This window comes from Oryzias latipes, chromosome 24, assembly GCF_053564925.1.
Source record: "Oryzias latipes strain Hd-rR chromosome 24, Olatipes_Hd-rR_3.1".
Lineage (NCBI taxonomy): Eukaryota > Metazoa > Chordata > Actinopteri > Beloniformes > Adrianichthyidae > Oryzias > Oryzias latipes.
Window position 1 is genome coordinate 19861883 of NC_136260.1, and position 23140 is coordinate 19885022.

Sequence of the window (23140 nt, forward strand, 5' to 3'; positions counted from 1 at the left end):
TGTGTTTGGACAGGCCCCGCCCTTATAAACTTGTATTTCATCTGAACCTCACTGTAATGACTATAACCATCCAGAAACTTGTTGCTTTATGCTGCTTCATGGTTTTACCCCCCCCCCCTCTATAATCACGCTCCTACCTACCCTCCCCCCCCTTTCTTCCTCCCTCCTTTCCTTTTCCCTCTGGTCCAACACAAAAGATTTTCAAATATGATTAAAATGAATAAAGTTTGGCCTCGATTACAAAAGGGGTTTATTCAGACATACTTCTGGTTTGTCAGAAGATTTATAACCCCTGTTGTTGAAATAAAATATGTCCAACACAAGAGGCGTTCAGCTCTCATCTGTTTGCCCAGCTGTGGGACAGGACAAGTAAAAAAAAAAAAAAAAATCATCTGAGTGTAGTTTATGTGGGCATCGTCGAGGTCTCCGAACATTTACGCTGCCCATTCACGCTTCGTGTGGGATTGGCGTGCCATCATCGAGGGACCAGTACTCACACTTTACTAATAACTAAATAGTCTCACCTAGATTGTTTAAAGAGACTCGTCCAGTTTGCCAAGTATTCACTTTATAGTAAAAAACTAAAATTGTTTTTTTTTTTTCAGTAAACTTTTGTCTATTCTTGGTCAGCTATAAAATGATGTCTGGCTGTATTTTTCAGTCACTACACATGGTTAGGTAACAGTTTTTGAAAACATTTTTCTAAAAAACATGCAACGTCATCAAAATATCTCTTTTTGTTGTTGTTTTGAAGCTTTTGAAGTTCTCCAGTATATCCAAGTTAGTTTGACTCCTGACCAGTCATTGATTTCCAGCCCTGCACGCAGGGTTGGATGGGATGATGGGAGTCTTTATTTAATAGGCAGCAAACTGCATACCAGCTTCAGAGACCGACTCATTTTATGTTTAGAGAGGCCTTAAGCAATTGCCTAAGACAATCACCAATTTTGATTCAGCACCTTCACTTTAATTCCCTAAAAGCAACGTGAATGAGCGTATGGTACTGCTGCAGAGCCTCAGAGGTGAAATAAAGAAGGAATTGCATTCCTTTCTTTATTGATAACATTCACCTTCAACTCTCAAAAATGTCTGAACATAAAGGCATTGCAATTCATGTTGCTATATAACATATATTGAAATGATACTTTTTTTTAATTCTGGGATGTGTTGACACATCCACACACATCTGCATATTTTTGAGGTGTTAGGTAGACACCACAACTTCCTAACATGTTGTTTCCCAATATGGCATTTTTTTTTCTTTTGACTGCGATTGATGGCTTTCACGATTTGCTAGGTAGTTTTTATAGTGAAAAGTTAATTAACCTGTCAGTGATGGATGTTTGAAGACACAATTAGCACATTTTAACTTGATTCTTCTGTAAAGGTATTCTTTTGTAGTGCAATCATTTTTTTTGACTATTTGAGCCGTTTAACTACAGCTTATACAACAAATTATAGTTAATCATAGTTGGAATTGGTCCTTCTTGATAAAAGGTCAATTTCAAAGCTATCATTTATATTGAAAAGGGTCTTGTGGCAGTAAAAATGCAGTAGTGTAGATTAGGAACAGCTAAAAATTACGTTCTAGCCAGGATATTAACAAATTAAAAATTAATTTATCTTACAGCATGCTGTAGGCTATGAGCTAGTGTGTCTTTCTCTTTACTCACCTAAGTTAGTTCACCTCTAGCATTTCTATGATTAATATCTAAAATGTGCTAATGGGACAAAATGATACCTCATTTTGACAGAATGTAAAATAGTCTAAATTACTTGATCTTTCAAAATAACTCAAAACTCAGCCATTGGTGTATCGACTGTTGGATACAAATCCCAATGAAGCCATCTAATTATGCCCCATCACCTATTTTTTCTCTTTTCTCTTTGGCATCATGTGTCTTGTTAGCATTACACGTATATGAAACTGCGTACAGCATGTTTTTGAATGCTCAACACATGCCGGTGTGAATGTAGCTTAAGAAGGAAGGCCAGGATAATATACTATGTAAGAACAAATGGAACTGTGCTTGTGTTCCTAATGGGTTTTAACAATTTTATTTATATATGACCTGTATCACTCTGATAGTTATTCTATCACAAACAGAACCTACCCAAACATGTGTTACTTTACTCCAGTTTTGATCTGGAGTTTCAGTGACAGCCAGTTCTCTTAATGGGGCGTTCACTCTTCACCTCTGCATACACAGCTCTTCTGAACCAGGTTCGGCTTTGTTTCTCCTTCCTAAAGAGGTTTACCATAAACGGAGGTTCTCTATCTCTCATCGCTATTCACTCCGAGGAACTTCCTTACTGTAGGAGGATGTGTGAGTGGAAGTCATCTCTCCATCCAGGGTTCATTGTCCTCATGGAAGATGGTGGGTGGGTGTGCTAAGATGGCAAGAGAACTGAAATGGAACTCTCAGATCTCACCGCCTACATGCCGCTCCCTCACAAAAGAGTCATTTTTTTCTAGACTGGCTATCTGCCTTCTCCATGTCACCATGGTTGTCAAAGCTTTGTGTGATCTGCTATGACTCATTTATCGTTCTAGAGAGCACTGATGTTGTGCTGCTTCCCTTGCAGATAAAGAATGCAATGGGGATTTTCCTAATGTATTTCGCTCTCTTCTAAGTAGAGTCTAATGACTTCATTTTATGCTGAGCTACAGAACAGTTTGTGGAAGTGTGAAAATGATCCAATGGTTAAACTGATGCCGAAAGGGCCATATGTCATGTTGTGCACTCGTGCATGAAGCTTCCTGCAGAATGTTACAGATGACAAAAATTTACACAATTTCCATCAAAATGCAATCAGCAAGGCTTGTCGCATCAACAGAGGACTCATTGATGCAACTTCTGCAAATATTTGCAAATGTTTAAAAATTCACAGGCAGAGGCTTTCGTGAAATTCAGATTGTCTTGCCTCTCTGTCTATGCTTTTTGTTTCCAGTACAAAAGCTGCTGGGGGAAAAATACAATAGGAGAGATTGCACTTTGTTGCAGAAGTTAAAGTAACAGGAATTAGCTCAGTTATTTGCTTCTTTTACACCACTAAGATTGTAGTTATGTATAAATTTTTTTAACCTGGGTAAAACTTGATGTTTCTATCAAGTCAAATTAAATGTATTATGCAATAGTCTCTTCACTTCAAAGAATATTGTCAGCACAGACCTGCCACATCGCATGCTGAGTCAAAAGCATTTTTCACAAGGGATATGTCTGTATTTTACTCTTATTGTGCCACTGGGTGTAATATAATTTTCCAATCTTTGATTTAAAGGTGTTGTGTTATTGAATATTTTAGATTTTCTATTTTGAAAAATGTTGCCAATTGTTTTTATAAAAATGTTAAAAAAAATTGATACATTGTCAAAGCGTGTTGAAAATATAAATATCAAGTTTAGTAGAATTAAAAATCATTTTTGTCTTAATTTGCGATTCATTTCATCTTCAGGCAGCTTCAGGGATATAAAAAAAATGCATAAATGAGTTCACTTTTGCATCAGTCAGCCTCAGAACTAACTAATTTGAATGTTCCACTTGTGTTGTCAAACTGTCTCAGCCCCCACGCCAAGGACCAGAGACCAGTGGAGATAGCAGCTTGCGTCCTTTTGCACCTCTGGGTGTTGTGTTCATGGGACATCATGTTTTTCAACCACATTCAGATTTTGGGATTTGAGACGCAGGGTCTAAGCCTTGGCCACTTTGCATTCCTTGAACCATGACTGGGCAGTTTACAGGGTTGTGGTGAAGATAATTGTCCCATGGAGGGGATTGTTGCTACAGGCAGATTACAACAGGCGTGTGTTTTATTTTTATTTTTTCTGCTGTTGTTTTCAGCTGCCAGGTTTAGCTGGGTGTACATGTCTATTTATGTGAATGCCTGAAGCTAAGGTACTGGTGGAGTTAAAACTATGCTGCAACATGCTTGATGCTGTTTGTTTTCACTGTGTTGGTTTACGGTAATTTTCAGCAAATCTAAAAATACATTTTCTGCTTGTTTGCACATTCCCTCAAATAAACACACGGCTTGCACTCTATTATTTTCTTTTCTCTTCCCATTTTAGTTACTAGCTTTAGCACTCCATTACTTGCTTCTCATTCCAGCAGAAGCACAAATGTCATATTTCACAGGAATGTTCTCTGCACAAGATACTTATTACTTTCCAGAGAATCCAGAATGCATTTCTTTCTGCTTAATTTAATTTTATGGCTTTGATAATGACACCTGATATCCACTTTAATGCACTAATGCATTCTACATCTTTTTTTTATTGACCAAGGCCATTTCCTCCTTCCCTAAATAAGCTTAGCCTCTGAATGTATAGGAGTGCTCAGATAAGTTATTACAGTTGCACATTCTTTAAAAAAAAATTTTTTAAAAGGACTTAAGACACCGACTGACGGTCTCTATTCTCAAAAGTTTATTAATTGCAATAAAGAAACCGTGAAAAGTGACATTTAGGCTACATTGTACCAGCAAGTAGCATTGGCTGTGGCTCAGAACTGATTTGATACTAGCAAATGCAGATTGTTGAATTCAATTGCACAGCAAATAAAATGAATTGCCAGGAAGAAAGTGACGTTTGCACGTAATTTTCCAAATACGTGCAGCCAGTGCTGAACTTTTTTCTTGGCCGCACGAACCCAGAGGATGGGTAATGTTTAAGATAAAGGGTTACGGTTAAGCGGCGTATAACGGTACACCAAAGGCGATTTGCGTGGCAGAGGCAGCCAATGTTCAATGTTAGTCAATGATACAGACTTGATTTGAGGTCCAGCGGCGCATTTTGGGATGGGTGCAGCTTAGAAGGATGGCAGCAGTGGCGCAATTTAGTATTCGTCTGCACCAAATTGCAACCACTTAAGACCTGAGCTAATATTTGAGCTAACCCTCCACACACAGTCACAGGGCCACAGTTAAGCAGACATAACTGTTGTAATATAACTCGAAATTTGATCTCCAAGCATGTGGGTGCCAGGTCTTAAGAGGCTAAGCTTTATTTTCTTAATATATGTCCTTTATCATGAGAGAAATGCCAGAAAAACACCAAAAACCTAATTTTCATTGGAGTAGGTCTTTAATACATTACTAGCTTGCTATGAGTGTTTTTGAAATCCTTAACCCTGTCACACTTGAGATGTCGCCGACGACACAAAAGTAACAAATGCTCTTTGACCTACCGCAACTCTTTAACCGTTAATGCGATCAATGTAATCTAGTTGATTCTGACGCAAAGAAGAGTAACTTTTCAAATTGGCCTTGCGCCGATTTTTAACACAGTACTAACGTAGTGTTGCATAATGGCACAAAACCGCTTTTCTCTGGCAAAAGCAGTTGACTACTGTAAAGTATAATTTATCAGCGCAAGGCTGCTTTTCTCTGCGTCAGAATCCATTTGTATCACGTAAATTGCGTGAACATTTGAAGACTTATGGTAGTCAACCAGCCCTTTTAAAATGTGAATAAAAAAGGAGAGCTTATACGTTCTGGTTTCCTATGATTGACTTTTCCTTTATGATTCCCCATGTGTTTCAAAACTATGATTCATACACAAAGCTTTGGAAAATGTTTATGTCAATTACATTTGCTGTGCTCTTTATAGGCAAAAACATCTATATGTTGAAGGTCTTAAGTGGCAACTTTGGTAACAAAAATGAAATGCTAATGAACTAAAAGCTTTCTGTGGAGCTAGAGGAATTTTCTAAAATGTTTTCCATTTTTTTTCTATTTATCCATTAAATAAAAACACTCAACCCACCTTTTTGACTTTTAACTGTATCTGTACAGGACTTTATAACTCCTATTTCCTCTCCATTACTATTCCTATAATTCTGTTGCACGCATTATAGCTATAAAAAAAAAGTTAACATCCTGCAATGGACAAACCTAATTTGAACACAGATTTGAAACAAAAAATCTCTAATCTTTAATCCTTATACTCGTGTTTTCATATAACAAGCAGCTGAAAGCCTAAGCAAGTCATTGGGCAAAGAGGGAGAAGGTTTCCAAATCTTACTGTGGCTAAATTATCTTTTGTTTTTTTGTAGACTACGCACTGTGAATATTAAGCATCCCTGATGCAGTTTGTTCATTGTTGGCTTTTGCTGCACTGCAGACGAAAAAACACCCTGGAGAAAACTTTTTTTTGCTGCATTTTGCTTGTCAGAGCCTGTGGAGCACTTGTTTTGACTTTGAAGTTTATTACATGGATATAGCTCCCAGAACCTGTGCTGTTAATCAAAGTTGAATAACTAAAATCTAGAAATAAATGTTCCGGTAGCTTGTACTGTTGCGGAAGTGTTTAGGCTTTACTAAAAAAAAATACAAGGGGGAAAAGTTCTATTAGGTTGATAACTTGAGGTTTTAATCATAAAATGTTTCCCCGGACAGCTAAAGTAGGTTAATAAGCTTTGATCAAAAATGTGTAGAGCTTTGGGTGGTTTTAGATTTAACAGTTGATGTGTTGCAGAGAATGTACTTTTCCTCTATGTTTGTTCTGCTATGTCCTTTAGGCATCTTTTCTCAAGTATATTGCAGCATTTTTCTTTCCTCTGGCTCAGCTGAAGTGGTTGGTTTGAGTGGAAGAGACGAAGTCTGCACTTTTTAGTCATCTGGATCTCTCAGATATGATGCTATTCTTGTCTTCAGTTGCCTGATTGTGATCACTTGCCATTGTTTCTTATGTGATAAGGCCTCTATGTCAAAGCTCGATGTACTCAAATCAAGGAACCAGATGTGGATAAAGCCTCAGGGTTTTAGAATTGAATGCTTCTTATTGTACTTTCTAGAGTGTTAGCTGTTGAAGGGCTTTGGGGCTGTAGTTGAAACTTATAAATAAAAGATTTTGAAGTGTTTCCACCTTTCTTGTCATTTATCAGGGTTGCCTGACTGAAGCTATGTCCCATTTCTCTTTCAGCTCTTGGAAGGCAGCTTTACATCCCAGGTCAGCCATGAAGTTGATGGGCTTATCTTCCAGCCATGCGGGGTAAGCCTTCATCTGTGTTTGACAGCTAGTCATTTGTCAATTCCATAGCTTTATTGCACCTTGTTTATGTCACACACCGCAGCGTGTTTTTACATTCGTCTCAAACAGCTTGTCATCTTCGGCACGCATTTGTCACTTCATGTCGCACTCTTGCCCTCTTTTCATTGTAAAGGAAGCTACAGGGCCTCTGCCTATATTCACACTTTCTCTGTGAGCCGCTGCACATTAAATGACACACGGTTTCTGACGGAAATCTAGCTCTGGGTTGAATTTTGGTCTAGCCAATTTAACAAAAACAACAGAAGATTGTACACCTTATGCACAATCCCCACTGAGTCTTCAAAATAAAGGCATGATCATTTCAGATTGATTTCTGCAACAGGGAACCTTTTCATTTTTATTCATGTTTGTCGACCGTTCTGAAAGCTGCTCATATAACTGAACTTTTGTTGAGAGAAGAAAAAAATCATGATACAGTTTGGATGTTCTTCTCTGCCCTGTTCTATCTCGTGTATAAAAGGTAATTATCGTTAAGTGTCATTCATGATGGTGCCATCAGGTTGCAGCCGTCCCCAGGAGCTTTGGGCAAAGTCACTTGCTTTTATGTCCACCACAGCCTAATTGTTCTGCTGATCCACTGTTCCAAGCAGACACCTCTCAATGTTCTAAAACTAATGTGACTCTGTCCCAATTAGTAGCACAAACTTAAATGTTTCATTTGTTCAAATCGCCTGTCTTCATGACCTTTTGCTGTGGCTTTTTTAAAAGATGAAATTCACACCTGATTTATTTCTAAAGCTTTAAAAAATGGCATGACTTTTTTTTTATTATTATTTCAAATGTTAAAATGCGGAAACATTTAGATTTCATTTATAATAATAACCATCTTTAATAGATCACCTTCTATTAAGAGAAGGTGTTATAGCTGAATTACATGGCAGTCTTACTACACATTGCTTTTTATTTCGTTTTTTAATTGTTTATTGTCTCTAAAAAGAGGAAATTGCTCTAAACTCTGAAACTCAGCTGCAGCTTTTAGTCTCCAGAGCCGCTTAAATGAATGGCTCAGGAACCATAAAGCCAGCGTGTCTAATGTGACTAAATGATGCAAATAGTAATCTTTATTTCACAGTCTTCCTAAACTCATTTAATATCCTGTTGATGTTTTGTAAATGAAATATTTTTGCTTGTGATTGAAGGAAAATCCCATGTTTCTTGAGAAAACTGACAGGTGCTTTCTCAACACCTTTTCAAAACAAAAGCTTTTTTTAAAGGAAAGTTGCTCAGTCATTAGTTATAACTGAGCCTTATAATTGGTAATAACAATCATATGGCTCAATATGGCTGTCTGGCAAATGCAACACTAACAACAACAACACAATTCAAATGGGAATGGGACTTTGCTGGATTAATACCTTTTAAAATGCACGTCTTTGTTTTCACCTTAATCCTTTGTCAACGGATTATTGGTTGTTCTTTGCACAAATTGCCACTCTGTGTAAAAAAGAGGTTGTTTTTGAAACAGGCAGCACTTTGGGAGCTAGCATATTGCTTTATGGGGAGCTCTTAACGCCACCCCCCAGTGTGAGCATTTGATGTTCAGCATTTGGAATCATAATCCCCTCTGGGGCATTGTGCAGCTCCTTCTTGTTTGTTTCTTTTCTGTGGAAAGTTTGTTCAACTGTTTTATTTACATTTTTCCCCCCAATTCATCCACTGATAAAAATCAGAAAGTTGACTTCTGCCAAAGAGAAATTGTTTACCTCCACAGTAACAAGTTGATTTGAGTTGGCCTGCATTTCTGCTTAAAGTCATCTCAGAAGTTGGCCATTTTTGACCAGAGGTGGCCCAAATGGAAGTGGAAGACAAAATTCTATAGAAATGCACAAATTAAAAGTAATTTTTACTTTGAAACTCACTGGCTAAGTATTGTGTAAATGTTCCACAAAATAATCATAATTGTGGTTAATATTTGTCAGGTGTTCATTTGCACATCCCCCAATACTAAGCAAATGGCATTTGTGGCTTTGTGAAAGTTGCATGCTGTGAATGTCACCGCTTGCTTTGCTCCTTTAGACTAAATTAATCTGAATCGAGCGTGTTTAAAGAGGACAGCTTGGCAGATTTTTCTGCATGTTTTAGCCAGCATCAGGAGATAGTGGCTGATGCCCCAGAAAATGTTTGGAGACTTTGGAAATTTAAAAACAGCTTGCAATTTGTTGCAACCTCTTGCAGCTCCCTTTTGCTCGAAAGGTTGAGTAATTTTTCTTCTTACCGTTACCAAGATTGTGTTTTTTGTTGTGATTTGATACTGTATGGTAAGAACTTTTCATAGACTTGTTTGATGGCATTGATGGCTTTTCTGTAAAAGTTTGTACTAGTATTAAAGCTAGTATTTATAAATGGTCAAGCACATACTTCTGTATTTGTGTTAAAAACAGCTTAGCCATTTAGAGGTTGTGATTTTTTTCCTCCATCTGTAGTCAAAAATAATTTTACTTTTAATTAGCTATTTTTTTAGATGTAGCTGAGTAATTTGAGATACTCTACTTTGCATGGAAAAGGCCATCTGTGTTCCATCTGAGGTTCACATAACCTGGTAATATTTCATTTAAATTATCATTGACAATAAAAAAGAACCCTTTGCAAAATTTGGACTCACCTCTGGTTTTGGCTAATCTGCTTTAAAATAATTAATTACTTTCATTTTAACTTATTAGAAACACTTGTTAACACCTTATCAGTTACTTTTTATCACAGTTTAAAGCAAATGCTGCTCCAAAGTCTGTGTAAATGTGTTTAGCTCTACAGCTACCTGTGGTCAGTGAGGTGCATAAGTCATTGATTTTTGTTTCTTTTCAACGTCTACAGCAGGCAGTTAATCTCTTTTTGTGTGAATAGGATTAAGTGGTTTTGGAGTTCATCTCAGCAGGATCTTACTGATGTGAATGTCCGTTAATGTCAGTACAAAGGTTACCGCTGAAGCAGCTGCGATCACCGGGTGTGTTATCTCACCCAACACATTGCATGCTGAGGTTATAAAAAACAAATGGATTTGGAACTAATTAACAAAGGCCCGGGCATTTGACAAAATTGCTTAGACCAGATCTCCTGATGGAGAATGTTCAGGCCATACAGTTAAGATTTAAAAGGGGTATATTTCTAAGACATCTGACTTTTTAAAGCAATCTCGAAAGTGTCCAGAATACTGCCTTCCTAAAGCCTTAGTCACTACTGCCCTTGTGGGTGGAGACAAGTAAGGGCTGCAGGACATGAGGAAAACTTGGGATTTGCAATATTAGTCATAATTATTGCAATGATGATATGACTTACAATACATGAACAAATAGCAAAACAAAAAACAAACTAATACGTCATTTTCATTTCCCAGCAACAGTTTTTTTAAAATAAATTTCAATATAAATTAAACAACAAGTCATCTCAATAGAAGATTGGTAAAAACTTGAATGTCGGATAAACACACCAGAGAACAGTTATCTATCTTTTTGTTTAGTACTGGTAAAAACAGATATGGACAACAATTGAGAACAATGCAGATAGAGTGCCCATGATCTTTTTTGAAACTGACCAAACATGCCTGAACACCTGATTTTCTACCGTAGTCAAAACAGCTCAAGTTGTAAAATGATAAAAACCAAAACATCAAAGATGGTAAAATCTTCCACTGAGAAAACCAGAGGTCTAATAAGACCGCCTGGTTTTGATGCACTTTTGTTTTGCTCCTGCTGAGCTCAAAAGAAACTGTAACTGTGTTGTTACCAATGAGTTTATCGGCACTGTGGGAAAACTGCACTAAATGAAAGTGAGAAAAATGTCGACATCCCCCTTTCCACACAACAGGTTATGCTGGGCAGTCTAAGTGTGAAAGCTCCTCTGAAAAATTATGGCGCCAAATTTCTCAATTTTGTCCTTGCAACTAATTCCCAATGGATGGACAGTGGCAGGCTGTAAAAAAAAAAATACAAAAACTCTGTAAAAACACTAAATAATAGGTGTCTAAACATGGTTAGGTAATCCTTTACCTGACCATGTACCTCGTCTCTGACTTGCCTCTACTACTGCTCCTACACCTGGCTGTGGATCCTGTCTCCAGCTCATCTCGCGCCCCCAGCCGTCCTCCAACTTCAACTGGATGAAGATCATTTGCTGGACTTTAAATATGTAGTTGTGGAATTAGATAAGCTAATTATTCTCTAAGAGATCTAGTACATCGCCTGTCCGTCCTGGGGGAGGATCCTCCTTCATGTGGACACCCCTGAGGTTTCTTCGTTTTTTCCCGATTCCGTTTTTTTTAGGAGTTTTTCCTTACCGTGAAGGAGGGTCTAAGGGCAGGGATGACCATTTAGTTTAGTCTGTTTAGTTAAAGCTTTTTTATTTTACTATTGAATTCTATGCATTTATGATCCTTTTTGATTGTATGTTTACCTTACAATTACTGGCACGAAGTCCACTGAAACGACTGTTGTTGTGAATTTGGGCAAAAAAAATAAAATCGAATTGAATTGAATTATAAGCAATCAAAATGCTAAAGCTTTAATGCAAAATTGTCAAACAATTATGTTAAATAATTTGGTTCAATAAGTATTAGATGACATTTTACGCAAATTATTTAACATAATTGTTTGACAGTGCAAAGATGATGGTCAAATTGGTGGACAGTTTTTGCTCCAGCTATTTTGATTTTAAATTTACTAATTTCTTCTTTTTTCCCCTCAAACCAAGTGATCTCAATTTCATTTTGTTTCACTGCACCATTTTTGCAAAGCAAAATCCTTTCAATGCTCACAAAGTGTTGTTTTGTTTTTCAAGAAAGCTGGGTAGCAAAAGAAAAATGGGTGGGGGGTTAAATTTGCTATTTTGACTTTATTAGAGCTTAAACCTTTACAATATTTGGGGCACATTTATTTACTTGACTCAAAATTGACTTTACATTGCCTAAATCCAAAAAATGTTGAGGTGGATGGAGTTGACTTGGTCAAAAAGTCCCACACACTTCAGGCTTTATTTTTGATGCACAGAATCCTTTGAGTGACACCGCCCATTATTGGCCCAACGTGTTTACACCTTAATTTTGGTCTTCGTTTGATGAAGAAAATGCTTCTATTGCCTCCAATGAAAACAATGTGTGTTACTACCCCACCCCCCCACCCCCGCCTCGCCCACACGCACACACACATTCTGGGCCCAGGTTCAGTAAAAAAGTTTAACCAATACTTTTTTAAATCTTGGTTTGATGACTCTTATTTAAATTTCAACACGAAGAAATATAAGTGCATCTCCATATCCATAAAAAAATCCCCAACAGATTCTTTGCATGTTGTTATAAAAGGGGGATCAATAAAGCAAGTCACAGAAGAATAATACCTCGGAATAAGCTTAAACTCCCAATTAGAATTTTAAAGCCTTACTATAAAGATCTATAAAGTGTTCAGGTCCTAAGATTAATTTTTTTAAGATAGGAAGAAAATGTCTGAAAATTTTCTTTCCTGTCCTATAGAGCAACTGCCTAGTCACAGATTGATCAAATTGTGCTTAAACCAGTTGAAGGCCTTAATAATGGGAATATTTTAGATAAGCCAATCAAATACCATCTCTGTAATATTTTAATAAAATACTCTATACTTACATTTACAACTTTAACTAAATAAATAGGATTTTTAAACATATAAATAAACTGGCATCAAAACCATTAAGTGACATCAGCTCGAATTTGTAAAGCACCTTTTTGCAAAAAATGTTTTTTCCAAACTACTTTTTGATGGGTGCATGTATTAGGAATCTACTCCCCATTAATCTAAAGTTTAAAAGACAAATATCTTGATTCTGCTAGCAGCAGCACTGCACACATTTACAAGTTGACTGGTTGTTTGCTTTTATTCTTCTTGTTTTTCCTGATTCAGTGTTTGGGTTTTAAGCTGTTTTCTTTCAACTATTAACATTATTTTTGTGAATGTTCCACCCAATATTTTCTTTATGAAATCTTTGTCTGTGTTACAAGTCTATCTAGGGAAAAATTATTTAAATTAGTTTTTGCTAAAAGCATAGTAATATACGCCTGTCCCTATCAATAAACATAACAAACCAAAACTACTACAACATTAAAATGAATACACTAAATAGTTTTTTAGATGATTAAAGCTTGTTTTTTTTTTTTTTATAATTAACCTTAATCTCTTTAGATTTAGGGGTATTTATATCTCTGCCTGTGGATTGAGCTGCCAATTGGTTGGTCAAATCGATTAATTAATCTAAATCGATCCATGCTTGATAAATAAATAATCGATCCATAAAATTAGAGATCGATTTTTTTTATGCCTTTTTCCTTTTCCAGTGACCTAACGCATAACAGCAGCAAAAGCCAAAGTCCTCTAGCTTACGCTAACGTATTATGGAATTTCCCATAGGACGGCTAAACATACATAGCTGACTGAACAAACAGCTTCATATACTCACCGGCATGAATTTTCCAAACTCTTTTTAAGGAAAAGTTTTTTTTTAAAGTAACCATTTGTGGCCTAACGCACCATTTTTTGTAAGTGTAATGCTATAGCTTGAGCTATTTCTATACAAATATGAATGAGGAGTGAATAAATATTGGTCATACATTGTAAGTCCTTTGAGCATCTAAGTGCAGAAAAATCCAATTCATTATTATTCAAAATTGAATTAAATTAATTGAATTGAAATAATTAAAAAAATGTGTATCAAATCGATCCAGGCTCTAGAGAGTCAAATCGATTCTGTAAATTATTGTTGATACCCAGCCCTATAAATCACCAATATTTTTTTTACCAACTCGAATTGAGAAAGCTATAATTACCATCAGCTATGGATTATGAATTTGAATTTATTTAAGTTCTCTGCTGGCAGTCATTGGATTTTTTTGTATTTTTGTTGATTAAAAAACATCACATCCACCTTTAAGTTACTTTTCTGTTACCGGTATATTCATTGCACGTATGGTACACATTTTGTTTTCCTTAGTAAAAAAGGAAAGACATGTCCAACAGTTTTTCCTCCATCCAGACTGACAGTCGAAGCTCTGAATTGTAAATTTGAAACAGCAGGTAATTCATGTGCAATGGCACATCATTATATGAAAATGAATTTGATAGATGGAAGACATGTTCCTGAAGCCAAGGTCGGGTCTAGAGGTGTGTTTTGCACTACAGTAATAAAGGTGTCGTTCTCTTTTTATGTGGAGTCACTTATTGACATGAATAACTATAGCAATGGAGCCCAAGTGCATCATGCAGCACTCTCATTTAGAAATGAGTCTGAAGGCTGTCTCTCTATTCTACCTGCTGTCTGATTGGATTTTCATGAAGCTGTTGCCATGGCTCTGCTGGCATGAGCTATTTCAACAAAATATCGTTTTGTTTGAAAAATGTTTTTCCAGCTAGTTTGAATTGTCCTCAATCTTTTGACTTTTCTACAGGGACAAACAAACGTGCCAAACTTGATTGGATAGTTGTGTAGATGTTGGAAAAATGCAATTTTTAACATTGTTTACAATCATGATATGTTTTGTGCCAACGGCTTGTCAAAATTTGCTAACATTTTTAAGTGGAAAAGCAAAAGAAGGCTTTTTTAGTTTTTTGCTTTTCTCTGACCAGCATGTTGAAGTTTTACCCGAGGGCTGAGCAGGGTAGAGGCCATTTTAGCCATGTGGCAGTGCAGGTTCTTCAAGGAATGCTGTCCATTTTTCACACATTTCCTTGGAGTACACTTCTGTTACCTGGCAAACTAACCATGACAGAAACCAGTCATCTGTTCCCGCCTCCAGTCTCAATATCTCTCATGTTTCACTGCACTTGATTCATGTGTTTTGAAATGTCAGGCACACATGAATAATCAAAGCGATGATTGCTCGGTCTGTGTCACGCAGTATGTTGGTGTGCAATGAAACGCAGTTCTAGAAGTAAAAATAGTGCTCATGTTGCATTTTAGTGCAATGTGGTTGGAATGCAATAGTAAATGTTAATTACACTGAATTACATTTTTTTTTATATGAAAAATGTAAACAAAAAGGGTAACCAGATACCAGCGTAATAGAGTTTGTGTGTTTTCTTTCACTTTTTGATATCTGCAGAATAATAATAAAATAGCAGCATCACACCTCAGGGGGCCCATTTCATCAACGTTTTTTTTAGAACACATCTTTTCTTTTCTTTTTTTTTGCAGAGGTACAAGGCTGGGAGGTGTGATGACATCCTCAAGTGGAAGCCCCCCAACCTCAACTCTGTAGACTTTCGCCTCAAGATCACCAAAGTAGGAGGAGAAGGGTAAGCTTTTGTTGCCAGGGAAACACTCTGCTTGACAAATCCAATAGCACCTATCTTTTCATTACACACCACGGTGTGTAGTCTTACAAAACTTAAATTTGATCTGCTCTCCTGTCCAAATGTTGCTAAGAATTTTAAATAAAGTTTAATTTCAACTTTTTTTTTTCCTTTTTGCAATCAAATTTAATTGAAAATGTTGATAGTAACTTTTGTCTTATGTTAGATGTTTCTTAAATGTTTCATCAGATTTTCATTATTTTTATCTTTGCCAACCTGAAGAAAGTAAATCATTTTGTTGCACCCCTGCTCTTTATGTTTTTCCTCTAATTAAATGTTACTGGAGACAAACAGCTCTATTTTAGAGTGCAGAATCAACCCCCCACCCACCTCAAGCTTAATTAGACACTAAGATGTACCTGTATGCGTGACATAAAATCAAACTTGCTAAACTTTTATGTTTCTTGAAATTTCATGTAGTACATTCAATAGATATTTAAAGACAACTCTTTTGGCATTTGAGTTTTTTATCAGTGTGTGTTGGTTCCATGTATTGTAATGGTTGTATTTCTGATTTATCATTGGAGTACCTGATCTCATTTCAGTCTCAGCCACCAGCTAGAATGTAGAATATAGCCTCTATTTTACCAGTGCAAGGCGCCACATACTTCTGTGTTTGTCCCCTCACCCATGTCTGTACATGCTGGCTGAGTTTCTGTCATCTTTCTGGACATGCTGTCATTCTTGTCCTCTGAGAGCCAGTTGACCGTAGAGACTGTCCCTGCTTTGTACTCATGAGCCTAGCAGCATTCAGCAACAACAGACTGAGAGCTAAACAGCAGAGCGCAATCACTCACTTTGCGCCAGAGACAGCCAACAGGCCAGCTTGTTAGCTTCTTGATCTGTCCCTTATGTGGGAGTGAACACAGACGAATATTGTTGCCTTTTGGAAATGCTCTAAAATTTCCCAAAAAGTATAATTTTGCTGGCATTGGAGTACGCATCATTACTCAGTCTGCATTTGTCAGTTTGTATAATTAAACATTGAGCATAATTTCACATTTTCTGAGGCAACAAACTTGCCATGCTTAAAATCAAGCTCATGGCGGACTGTATTTGTTGTTTGGAAGTAAGGGTGAAGTAGAGAAGATTAAAATATTTTTAAAAATAAGCTTTGTCTTTCCAAAACATGTGATATAATGCATTGTATAGACTGGTTGAATCATGAATAATTTAAGCCAATATTCCCTCAGCAGACTGGATGAGTAATGCTTACATCACTGTACAGCAGATACAGTTACTTTACGAAATGACTTGCTTAATTTACGTGTTTATAGACTGATACCAAAGCTCCTCTTTAATGCAACAAAATATGTATTGTATTGTTATTAACATTAACTTTGTTACTATAAAGTCAGTATTCAGGTCTATAACTTTAAATAATTGTATAAATGCATTAAAAACATCACCAAATTCTGCTCTCAAGTTTGATACAAACCTAGACGTACCAAATGTTGTAGTTCCTCAAGAGACCACTTGATTCTGGTTTCAGATGGCAGCATTTGTTTTGGCTCCATATTGAAAAGTATAACTTTTATAGAAACTTTAAATGACTATCATATTTTCCTAAATGCCTACAACCCTGTTAGTTTTTTGACTTTTTTGTAATAAACTATTACCTTTTATAATTATTATCAGAGTCCTTTAAAACAACATTTATTAGAAATTGGATTTCAACCGTTGCATCTAAAGTAAAATAATTCAAAACATCACAAAGACGCAGCAGGAAATTAGAATTATTAATATATTTCTTCTGCTTTGGTAGATATGAGACTCAAACAACCTTGTTCGTTTTCTAAATCAGGAGAGAATGGTTTAATTTAAAAGATCTCAAATGTCAAGACAGCATGACTGAGCATGACAATGGATGCTGAAGGATGATAAAAGATTCTGTGGAACAAATGTGAAGTCTGTCTTTAAACTTTGAACTGCTGTGAATGGATTCCTCTCCGTGAATAAAATCCATTTTCGTTCGAGCCTCCTGTTGGCATGTGATCATAAGCAGTTGCACTAGCGTGTGCATGTGTGTGAGTTTAGATGAGTTGCAGCCACATTGCTGGTGCTACAGTACTGTCAATTCCTATTTGCTTTTATAATTCCAAGTCTAAAACATGTACATACTTCTCTTTGATAATTCGATATTTTGGTTTTTTTCTGCTTGCAAATTATTTCATGGAAAATAAGCACATAACTTAAACCCTTCTAAACCTTTAACTTGTAAATTGGGATTCCAGTTGACTTAAGTCGAAACCATGAAGGAAATAGTAGGTTTCTGTACTGCAGTTAGAACCAGAGTTGTGCCAATTTTCTTGGCACAATGAATAAAACGGCAGAAGTTGAATGAATACGTTTTCCTAGTAATGTTCATAATTTTTCTTCTAAAATGTTTAATAAAAAGTGCATTATGCTATATTTGCCCGTATGGTTGAAATATGTTTGTAAAGCGTCAGATGCAATGCCTACAGTGACCACCAGGGCTGTCAATGTTTTCATATATCTATCTATATATATATATATATATATATATATATATATATATATATATATATATATATATATATAAACCCTGTATTAAGAATTAAGAAAAGAAATATTTATACAATGTCTTGTGCTGAGTGTCTAGATGCCTGGATCAATAACCACACACTGTTTGGCTGGTCTTTATAAAAAATACTGCAACATGTCAGAGAACCAGTAGGAGAAACTAAAAGTGTTTTGTTTGATGCTACCATCAGATACAGCAACGGGACTTATACCAAATGGAATATATATCAGTGATGAAAGTCTTCCGGGAATTCCCGGAAATCCGGGTTTTTGAGCAAACCGAACGTACTTTCCGGGAAATAAAGACCTGATCTCTACGGACAAATCGCTTTCCGGATTAGAAAATGGTCTGAAATCAGCTAATTTTAGCTTTATTTTCTATATTTCTCTGCAGATCGCTTCCTCTATGGTCGTGGCCATCTTTCGTCTTCCCGGCCTAATTGACCAATGACGGGACGTTTTAGTTGCTTTCGGATGCGTCGACGGGTCTGATTGGCTCTGTCTGCACCACGTGGTCAGCGTGACTTGCTTCCCTAGAGACCAAAACTGGCGGACGCACGCTAAACTTTCACAAACACATCTGAAGAGTTTGCGATCAAATTTGTGTTAAAATAATGGCAGGCATCGTCATTATTGAGCGTGGTCACGACCTCAGTTGTGAGAAGACGATAAAAAACAAATTGAAGTGGTCTTGGCTGGAAAAAAAAAAAAGATTTTTAAGGTAGTGTAGGTCAAATACTTTTTTGTGTAAAATAATCTCAAAACCACATTTTGAAATAATTTCAATTTTAGTTTTGAGTTTCAGTTTTTATTTTGAATACATTTCTCTATCTAATTTATTTGTATTTCCTAATTACCATGATTTAGTTCAGTATAGTTAACATTAATTATAAGTATTTGATGGTTTGGACCCGCACTCCCTTAAAAAATAATGTTTACAATGTTTAGTTTAGCTTGTATGTTTGTTTTGATATTTCCCAGATTACTTAGTATTGGTGTTAAAGAATTGATGTATTATGTTATAGAATTATAGTTTAAAGCAGATCCCATATTTTGATGTAATTATAGTTTGAGAAAACAGTGCAAGTGGATGTTGTACATCAGTCATTTCTAAAGCAGAAATAATGTATAAATAACTGAGGTATTTTCATAGAATATCATAGTTACTGGTGTTCTTTTTGCCATTTGGGGCTTTGATGTTACTATATTTTAGCAATTGTATGTTTTGCAGCTTTAAGGAAAAGCGTAGATTGTAGGATTGTGTTACTTTGAGCAATTTTCCAAATTCTTTTTTAGGACCAGCAAGTCCTTAATGGAGAGTCAAACTAGGGGTTTGAATGACAAATCATGATGCTCCAATTAGTCTTAGTTTCTTGATAAAGAAGTGAATAACTAGCTGCCAGAATGCACCAGAATGCATCTAAGACCACGTATTTTTCCAAAATTTCGCTCTGTGCCCGCCATATCGCTCAAAGAAAAGTTCAGGGATTTTTTCCTTGCCTGACTTTCATCACTGATATATAAAATTGATGTTCAGAGTGAATGGGTATGAGTTTGACTGTACTGTGGATTTCAGTGACATGCTTTTTATTTATCAGGATTTTCTATTTGGATGTTGAGAAAAAAAAGGATTTAGTTCTGCAGCCTTGTGTACATTTGTGCTGCTGTAAATCAGGGTTAGCGAGTCTCGGTTACCCCAGAAAGATATCAAAGTGCCCTTGGGCAAGACGCTGAACCATAAGTTTTCACCAGTGAGAAAGATTAAATGCCATAACTGCTCCTACATCGACATGTGAATGTGTGTGAAAAAATAGGTTGATGTGAAGAATTGAGAGAGGATTTTTAGAACATGAGGACACGGAAGCCATCTCCCTGAAAAGCAGTGGCTCGACTATGAGATCCTTGCAGGTGACCAGGCTCCTCCCCCTATCTCCAATTTAGCACCCAACCACCCTGTGGAGAAACTCATTTCAGCTGCTTGAATTTGGGATCTTATCAACTTGTCAAAATCCTATTTAAAACCAAATGTGTTTATAAATGAAAACATTTTTACTTAACTATTAACTTCAGCAACCTTCATTCATATATTAACCCCTAAACACCAGAGATGTCACTGGCGACACCTAAATTAAACGTGTTCCTTGACCTGCAATAACTAACCATTTACGTAATCTGAGTTAATCCACTGATTTGGAGTGATGGTGATTGGCGCAAAGCCGCGCTTCCTCGCTTCAGAAATTATGTTAATTGCGTAAACAATTGAAGCGTTACAGTAGTTGAAAGAATGTCAACTCTGGAGCTAAAGGTTAATGAACACATACAATGAAAACATAACAGAAAACCTAGTTTTCAGGAAATAAATTAAATAATTTGCTTTTAAAGGTAATCAGTGAATTCCTTTGATGAATAAATATTGCATATTGAAATTAGGTAGATTTTTAAACTACCGGTAACATAATAAAATAACTAGTTTAAATTTGTACTTTGCTTTTTTTATTTTTTATTTGTTTTTTATCAATCCACTGGATAGCACATTTCATTAAAATAAATTTGGAGAACAGACTTCAAAATAAAACCTAAAAGCACCCTGCCCTTAAAGAACCCGAGTTTTAGAAACTTAATTCTGCTTACCTGCCCGGCTAGATGTACTGAAAAAAAAACACTAGCTACAATAAACAGGCCGATCTCCATTGAACCATTCAAACAGTACTCCCAGCGGCATGCTAGCAGGAGAATAGACCAATCCAAGGATGAAACCTAATTGATATCAATCACAGACTTTTTCATGAGAGTTACACTGCTCTTGGCTCCCACATAAAGACACACGTGGTTAAAGTGCTCCATTTACCTCAAATTACACAAATGACCATGTTATTGGTTTTAATGTACCTAGATTAGTTCATTAAAGATCGTGCAGTCTTGATCATGGACCCCTTTTTAATGCAACTTAATCCAACTACTAGCTAAAAACTCCCTCTATGCAAAACAGAGAAACCTTTTTAAGCATTGTAAGAGCTAATATCAAAAGGTGCGCGACTCCTGAAAAAGGCCCAACAAAGAATTTGAATTGGTTCCAAAGGGCCTGTGCATTACATGTTAATGAACAAGACAACAACTTGAGACTGCTGGAACAGATGAAAGAATTTGTGCACCATCTGGGTAGATAATGAGAAAACAGATTTCTCAAAGCTGCTGACAACAAAACTGCAATGCTTGGATCTATGAAATAGCAGCTTTTGAACAAACTATTGAAACTGAGCAAGAACACTGTTGAACAGGACTTTCGAGGTCCATTCAAACCTACAATCAAGTGACCATCAATTGCACCATGTGCCAAGCAACATCATCATTAAAAGTGGCCTGCTTTTAAATGCAGAGCAATCATCAGCCTAGTCATTGTTGGTTGGTCACAGACTTTATTTAGATTTAAGCTGTCACTAACGATGTTTTCTTAATTTAAAGGAAAAAAAAAGATTTCTTCCACTGATGTCACCAAAATCTGTTAAAGTAAAAGAAGTTATTGATTTAATCTTAAATTGATGAAAAATGTTAAAGTTGGCGTCACAAGGAAATATAAAGACTAACTATCTGAGGAAATCTTAGTGTTGACATTTTGTTTCTGCTCCCTGCGTTTATCAGTTTTTTTTTCTCCTACTCTCTTTAGACATTGATGAACTCTTGTTTTTTTAGAAGCTTTCATGGCTGGTACAATGTTCTTGTTTGTCCCCAATTTCCCTAAAAGTCTAAAGTATTTGTACAACCAGGGATGATAAATGGACTTGGCTTGGCACTGGACTGTGTACTTCAAAGCATGACTATTTGGCTCCCGTAATGTCTACTTCTGCTTCCTTCCTTCTCCTCCTCCTCCTAGCCATCATTACACAGGAGGGGGTGAAAGTGGCTTGGAAGATAGTGTCCAATTTCAGCTCCAATCGAGATATCTAAATGAGTTAGACCAAAGAGTGTGACTGTGCTGCTGTTTGGACGTCAGTTCTATTTATTTTCATTCTAAAAATGGCTAATTCACATGAAGTCAGTGGCCAGTGTTTGTGTACTAATTTAGTGCTGCACGTGGTACAAAGTTTCTGCAACACACTGGGGCAAATGTAAATGTTAAATTATGTTGTGGGGCAGGAAGTAAAGTGTGTGATCAAAACATTTGTTGGTATTGATCAAGATAGAAAGCTGCCCATAGAACAAGTGTTGCACACAAAGTTTTTTGTGCACTATTTAAAATGTGTTGTCTTGATGTTAATTGAAGGTGTTTACTTTTTTGGGGAGTTGGAATAAACAAAAATAAAATAAGAATAAAATGTTCTTACTTTCTATTGGGAATCTTCTGCAAAAAAATAAAAATACAATTTCCAAAACTGCTTAATCAATTTTCTTTGTAAAATTCTGGGTTGAATGATCAATTTAGGAGTTTTTGTGTTAGTATATCTCTGCCAGGCTTTTATTTTAGTCATCTTCATCTATTAGTTAGTCTAAACCCCAGTGAAAACCGTAGTCACATGCACTCGTGTGATGGTCGAACCGTACGAGTGCTGCAGGTTTTTGGGTTGTCTGGAACCGCATGAGGAGGGCAGGTGTCTTGAAGTTCCCTTGAATGGCCATTTTAAGCTAACGATTGTCGTGCAAATGGTTAAGTGTGTCATGAAGTATTTGTACGGCTAATCTAAGTTACACTCTTATGGCGTACAAGTGATGCTATCGTACGGTCCCCTTACGCCACCATGTAGTCGTTACTAAAGTGTGAGTATTGGTTCTTTACTAACCGTTTGCAAATGCAGCACGCGTGGCGTGTGCACATGACATGTAAGTGCCCGTAGGATGCCCACACAAGCTATGCTCTGATTGTCTAATTTCCTCACTTCTAACAATCCAAAGAGCACAGACTTTACATGAACAGCACTCACAGGCCCCTTGCGCAGTCCAAATTTTTGGGAGGGTTGAAAAAAGGGAAAAATCTGTCCAACGCACCTTCGTCTCATCTACTTTGCCCTTACTTTGCCCTGGCGTGTTGTGAAAGTGTCTTCCATGACCTGTCGCCCACTGCAATGTGTGAATAATTTCACGCTACCAGCTCACCTAGCGCTCTACGACCTTGATATTTCATGCGAGCCACCTGTGTGAACCGTGCAGGTTTGCCCATTTTCACCTTCAGATCTAGGCCTAAGAACAGTTGTGACTGAGGCTTAATGGACTGTGCTGACTCCTCACAGTGATAAGTGGGTCATTGTTT

General features: G+C 36.6%; 1 protein-coding gene across 2 annotated transcripts in view; it reads left to right on the forward strand.

Annotated features, from left to right (window-relative positions):
• Nucleotides 1-23140, forward strand: part of rngtt (RNA guanylyltransferase and 5'-phosphatase) — a 106039-nt gene that overhangs the window by 73222 nt on the left and 9677 nt on the right. For both annotated transcript variants that reach the window (XM_023952891.2, XM_078942908.1), the window contains 2 exons: nucleotides 6923-6991; nucleotides 15197-15297. In XM_023952891.2, coding sequence (XP_023808659.1) covers nucleotides 6923-6991; nucleotides 15197-15297 — 170 coding nt within the window. The remainder of the gene's footprint in view (nucleotides 1-6922; nucleotides 6992-15196; nucleotides 15298-23140) is intronic.